The 6,647-nt window shown below is 50.7% G+C and overlaps 1 protein-coding gene across 1 annotated transcript in view; it reads right to left on the bottom strand.

Moving 5' to 3' along the window:
• LGR6 (leucine rich repeat containing G protein-coupled receptor 6) overlaps nucleotides 1-1,294 on the bottom strand; it is a 311,458-nt gene extending 310,164 nt beyond the window's left edge. Inside the window, exon 1 of the mRNA XM_019513794.1 lies at nucleotides 932-1,294. Coding sequence (XP_019369339.1) covers nucleotides 932-1,152 — 221 coding nt within the window. The 5' untranslated portion in view covers nucleotides 1,153-1,294. The remainder of the gene's footprint in view (nucleotides 1-931) is intronic.
• Between the last annotated feature and the right edge of the window lie 5,353 nt (nucleotides 1,295-6,647).

Below are 6,647 nucleotides of genomic sequence, written 5' to 3'. Positions count from 1 at the left end.
TACAGTGTAGCTGCCATATTGAATAGATTCTCCTCAATTCTGTCCCTAAATTGAGCAATCCAAGATCCTTCTCATCCTGTGTTGAACGTTTGCTAAATTTGCTGTGGATAAATATGGAAAGTGTCTTTCACAAGGAGTACCAGAACCAAAGCCTGGTCCCCTGGAGTGGGGAGGGATATTACCCTTGTAGACGCAAACTTAGGCAAAGCTGACACATCCATCTGACTTTCCCAGCTGTCCCCATCTGAGCATGGGGAAAGTTCAAGGAGATAACCCCTGTCCACATCTCACCCACAAAGCATGGAACCATCCTTGGTGTTAGACCTCACACTGCAACATCCTCCCAGTGTTCAGCTCTGCTGGGTGCCTTTTTGGGCAAAGGGTTGAGGAACATTTGGAAAATTAAGAATATTGAAAGGGAAAAAACCTATATAAAACTGTCATACTCATTTGAAACAGACAACCCCAACGCTCTGCTGGTGGCCAACCCACACCCCAAACCCCACAGCCCTGAGCTATCACAGCTATTGAAATGTTTGACAGAAGGATCCCAGAACAGTTTGCAGTAATTGCTCAGTATAAATACTCCATTATGCTCTCAAACAATCAGAATCTGCCCAGCAAACCAGCTCCTCTGATCCGTTGCAATCAAGAAGCAAAGCATGCATAACATCACAATATAAACAGCATTTGCAGAGGGGCAAGGGAAGGAGGGGGCACTTGGCTCAGCAGGTCCTGAAATAATAGCTGCCTTTTTTTTCCCCCTGGTTTGTTTTGTTTCTAATTTGCAGTGGAAATTTTATTTCAGCACAATTTGACACACACAATTCCAAGCCTAAGCAAGCTGCAGCTGACTGGAAGGGTTTTGCCTTATGTCCCAAAGACAGCACTAGGGAAAGCACTGCAAAGCAAATGACAGTTCTGTACTTACAGGTAAGCCGTTAGAGGACTCAAGTTAGCAGGGACTTCAGAGAGTCCCAGCTCTGAGCAATCCACTGAGAGCATTATGCCATCTTCTTCACAGTGGCACTGAGGTGGGCACGAGGGCACAGCACCTTGCTCCATGGACACTGCCTGGAAAGTGGCAGAGGAGGCCAGAAGAGTGCACCAGAAAAGCAGTCTGTCCATCCTTGTCACAGCTGCAGCCCACATGAGCTGGGAGTCTCTCCCTCGCCCTGTCCCTCTGAGCTTAGAGCTGCACGTATGAAATGGTGATCTGACTGCTTTAAACACAGCAGACACTGCAGCCCTAAGTGTAGTAAAGATGTAGCTAGTGAAGGGAAGGCATTGTTGAATGATCTTGGTTATTGGGTTTCATGGGCTGGGCAGGGCTGGGGCGTGAGAGACTCCAATGGGAGGAGTTAAAGAAACTTTCTACTCTCTCCCTCGCTCCCCCTTAGAGCTGGCAGGAATTTCATTCAAAGGGAAGCAAGGGGAAAAAAAGAAAAAACTAAACCAAAAAAGCCAGCACATAAAGACCTGTTCCTAGCTCCAGGACTTGTGCTTGTTTTGTAACAATGTTTTTGTGAATTAGCCACATGGGGAAAATTTCCCCTGGGAGAGGCAGTAAAAATAAAGAGCTAGCAGTGCCCTACGCAGTACCTCCAGCCCTCCAGGCTTCAGGATACTGAAACATAACCCTGAATAATGAATTTGAGGCAGTATGTATCAGAACTGGTGCTTTAAGCTGAACCATAACTTAGGGCTCGACTTGAGCTGTTAGAACTTGAGCTGTTAGTAATGAATCACACCTCTGCTGACAAAGAGCCTCTCTGCTGTGCACATGAGGTGCTCAGGGCTGCCCATCTGCCTTCGGGACCGGCATATCCTCTGTTCCCACGGTATGTGGGCACCTCACAGCCTTTGCTGCAGTTATCCAGACATGCCCACTGGCGAGGTAGGGCAGTGAGGACCAATTACCTGAGTAGTTTCAGCTCCTCGGGGGATGTTTGCAGCCGGTGCTGAGCTCCATGCTTCTGTGGCTACACCGTGGTACATGAGCTGCTTAGATGAAGCAGTGCTCACATGTGTCAATGAAAGCTGCAGCGTAGATAAACCCAAGCCACTGGGAGAATGAAGAACCCTTTGGCCCAGCCTAGAGGACACTCACCTAACAGAGAGGAGTCCTGAGCTCCTGAACCTGATCCAGTGGCTTTAGGTATTTGATAGGATACGTTGATTGAAAAATACAGGCAATGCTTGGAGCAGAGGCTGCCCCATGCTCATACCTGAGAGCCCTGACCACTAGACCAGGGAATCAGACTTGCTTTTTTTATTTCTCTCCAGCCCAATGTATCTTTAATTTGGTTAAATCAGTGATTCACAACCTTTTAAGGTTCAAGGTACCTCTCATTAGACTCACGATCCCCTCAGAAAACGCTAGCTTTTTTTTTTCTCGTGTCTTCTGACTACAAATCACGGAGCAAAGAACTCAGAAAGGCCACAATGAGTCCAAAAGTTTGTTTTTAATCCTAACAATTCCTATTTGAAGTCTCTGGGTTCATCTTGTGAATAATCTTTGCTCTCCTACCAGTGCTAACATTGTGTGGCATCCTGTGGGGGGCTGGAAAGGATGTCAGGTCACCCAAGGATGCCATGAAAACTTGGTTGAAAATCACTGGCTTAAATAAAATGAAACCGCCCCAGCAGGAGAGACAGAGGGAACCCCACACCTAGTCACAAGCCTACTATCTTGTGGCTAAGGTGCTTCTGTTAGGAGAAGGAAGAAGCAGGTTCAAATCCCTCCGGGCCAAAGAGGGAACTGGGTCAAGAACATACACTCATTCTTTATCCTTTGGTAGTTGTACTTGAAAAGAAAGGTACAACCCTTGCTTCATTCTGTAAAGAAAGCTCACAGGAACTGACCTTCAGCCCCGGGCCTGGGGCTGTGAATCCCAAATGGATGGAGAGCTCTCAGGTGCCTACATCCAGGAGAAGGGCATGATCTCCATCTCCTCCCTACTACCCTTCCACAGTCCTCAGTATTTCCTACTGGCTAGCACCAGACAATGCTGGTCACATCGGTCCTGCTCTGATGTACCCAAGTGCTCGTCTGCACTGCAGCAGCAGTGAGCTGTTGTGCCAGGGGCTCAGCACACCCCCACCAACATGCTCACAGGGACTCTCGAAGCCCAGAAGTGAGGCTGCTCTGGGCTCAGCTGCAGCGACTGCATCAGAGACAAAGGGCTCAAGAACAGATGTAGCGGGGTAAACCCAGAACAGCCAGCGTTGGAGCATGGCTGAGGACTCAGGTGGGCAGGGAATACTCAGTCCTGTCCTCACCAGGCCCCACTGCTGCCAGAGTGCAAACATGGCCTGCCTCTGTTCAGTCCTGAATAAATTCCAGTTCTTTTGCTGTGCCACACCACATCCTCCAGCCATCTCCTTGGGGATTTGTACTCCAGGGCTGGAGTTACTTATTCAGTAACTCTCATGTGCCGATGGGATTAGAGCTGGCTACAAGGTGCGTTAGGGTTAGAAACGCCTACTGTCAGAGACCCCCCTGGGGTGATAGATGTTCCCCCCTCGGTCTATGCAGGCAGCTGCCCTGGACACCGCCTCTGAGTGGGAGCATTCCCCCTCACTGCAATTCCTGTTTCGTACCTGTGGCACCTGAAGCCCAGCGAGACAGAGGTGTAGAGCACATGTCCTCTAAGTGGAGTAGGGTAGGAGGAAGATTCACCCTTCTATAGTAGCTTCCATCCAAAGCACTTCACACAGGTGGGTCAAGTTCATTATCCCCATTTTACAGATGGAGACCCTGAGGCACAGAGGAGGGCAGTGACTTAAGGAACTCAGTGGCACCATCTAGGGGATGAGCCAGGCCTTGTGTCCCCTTCCTAGCCCATTGCTCTAAGTACTAGATAATACCAATGTTATCAAAATTACAAATAATAAACTGTTTAGCGAGCATATTAAGGCTAGTGCATCAGGGCTCAAGCTGAACACCATTAGAAACCAGGTAAAAAGCATGTGGGATGCAGCATCCCTACCCCCTTCTGTGCACTTCACCCAAAGCTTCTACCAGCTCACCTGAACCCTTGCTCCAATCTGCTCTGGCAGGCACAGTATGCCCCCCTCCAGATTTTAGCCAATACAGAAACTTCTATATGGTTATCCCAATAAATGCCTTTTATTAGCCACATTTTCAGAAGAAACCAGCTCCGACATCCACAAAAGTAGGCCCTGTATGCCATTCACTCTAATAATACCTTGGCATGTAAAAGCCTAGTCCTGGTCCAGTACCCCATTGTGTGCTAGGCACTGTACAGACACAGAACACGAAGGCAGTGTCTGTCCTGTGTATAAGACAGAAGATGGCAGAGAGATAGCATCAGATAGATGAGGGAACAGGGAAACAGCAAGAAAAAAATAGGTCCTGGCAAGAGGCAGTGCTCTAAGTACAACCCACACTCGGACTATAGGCATCATAGCAGAGGAGGCCTACAGAGGGATTTCAAGGAAGACAAGGAGAGCAGCTTTGTGGGTGTTTACAAGGAGCTCCTCCCTAGCTGGGGGGTACCAAGAACAAAGCAATAGCCATGTCAGAAAAGGCAAGAAGTAAGCAATGAGGGTGGGGTGCGTTGGTCAGGCAGACACAGTGGCCTCAGCACAGTAGTACATGAAGTGGAGGCAGGAGTTACTTCCTCCATGCTGTCCAGATATGTCAGGATGTGGCTCTTGTTTTAGCTATATTGTTTGACATGTCCTGGCTTTAGCTGTCAGGCAGCCCAGCAGTGGAAGTAAAATGTGCGCTGGTGAAACTGCTCTGTGTTATGGCAACAGTCAGATCCATCCCTTCTTGCCTCTGGATTCAGGGCTCCTCTGAGTTTCTGTTATAACATCACTGTTTGCTTAAAATCTTTCCAGTGACTGTTCTGACTCTTAAAACACCCTGCTCAGCACTTGTTGGTCACCTAGTAGGTGACGACAAGGCAGAGCAAGGGTGCCAAGATGCCCTTGGCTTTTGTTTGGCAGCCGTTCCAAGCGAAGGGCGGATGAGCTCTCCTTGCTCGCAGTTCTTGCCTCGTGAGTGCTGTGTGGCCGAGCTGCTCATATTCTTGTGGTTTGGCCGTGGTGGGTGCTCTGGCCTCTCCTTGCACACAGGGCAGAAGCTATTCTGGTGCTATGCCTCCAGGTTCGGCAGGGAGCAGGCTACAGGCAACTGTGGCAGAAGTAGGCTGAGCATAAATAAAGCTACTGCTTGGGACCGCATCTGTGCTGCTCCTGGGCATTGGGAATGCCCCGGGGAACCATTAGGGTTGGTCTGGGAGGTCAGCGGACCATGGAATGTGACCCTGTCCTAGCACTTCCACCAGGGCCGTCCAAGGGCTCAAATACCAGGGCCAGAACGTGTTATTCCAGCCCCAGGAATGGCTCCCAGAGGCATTCCCAAATGTAAATACAAACACTGGGAGCACAAACACAAACAGCAGCCGCGGCGCACAGCTCTGCGCTGCTCAGCCAGTGCAGGGGACAGTGGCCTCAGCTGCACGTGTGCACCCTCCAGCTGAATGGAGCCATCTTCACGCATTCAGGAATTGCAGTGGATGGGGCCCCTTCCTGCCCCCACCCCCACGCCCTAGTGCTGCACAGTCCCATAGAGGTGCTGCTATACCTTGCTGACTCCAGAGCAGATCAAGTCGTGCTACCCCTATTCTAGAGGAGGGAACAGAGGCAGGATTTGGCCTGCACAATAGAAAAGTTGGGGCTGGTGTAGCTGCAAGCACACAGGGGACAGCAGGGACTGTTTCCTGCTGATACCCAAAGGCACAAAACACCTCATACAGCTTGGAGACACCCACCTCTGTGCTCCCATTGAGGCTGCTCCTAACACTGCTGGCAGCACAGGCCATTTCCTTCTGCTTCAGTAATGCTCCAAAGGCTGGCTTGGGGATCAGGTACTGCCTGGGGTTGGCTTGCTGAAGGTACAGTATCATGCAGGACAGCAACAGCCCAACCTCCTGAATAAAGGCCTGACTGTCATCACCTGGTCTGACCTCTGCAAAGCACAGGCCAGAGCTCCCCCAGGGCTCCTGTCCCCAGCCCATCACCTGTGCTGAGCAAGAGCAGAGCTTTTAGGATACCTCACTGCAGTGTGGTGGAGACACTGCCTCCTTGTGAGTCCTGTTCCAGCAGTCAGAAACCATACTTAGAAACCTGCCGTGAGCCTGGCTTCAGCTCCCAGCTCTTTGCTGGGTTAACAAAGCGCCAAGGATCCCCCTTGGGCTGTGCCATCATGAGATCACCACTGCTCTCCTGTTGTTTTGTGCAGTGTGTGGGGACATGCGACTGCCCATCCAGTGCATGCGGGAGGGCTGTGGTCAGCACGTATCAAGCTCTCGCATTAGCTCTGTCTCCACAGGAGCTATAGAGACCTCTGGCACCTGGAGACATCAGGGGAATGGCCATTTCACAAGGGACCTGTTACAGCTCCTGGTTCAGGGTAATATTCTGCTCGGGGCAATGCTGTCTCCAAGCTGCTGCCATTGCTGCCTGAGGTATCTGCATGGTACAGAGAGAGGAGTGTCTGGCAGACCAGAGCAACCACAGGGGTCCCAGCAGCAGCTGAACAGTGGTGCAGGCACATGCCAGACCAGGCCACTGGCTCAGGAATGTGGACGAGCAAAGTCCCCAGCCTGGGCACC

Source organism: Gavialis gangeticus, unplaced genomic scaffold, assembly GCF_001723915.1.
Source record: "Gavialis gangeticus isolate Ggan-Ray unplaced genomic scaffold, GavGan_comp1, whole genome shotgun sequence".
NCBI classification, from domain to species: domain Eukaryota; kingdom Metazoa; phylum Chordata; order Crocodylia; family Gavialidae; genus Gavialis; species Gavialis gangeticus.
The sequence above is the reverse complement of the archived record's forward strand: the minus strand, read 5'-3'. Positions and strand labels throughout refer to the sequence as shown.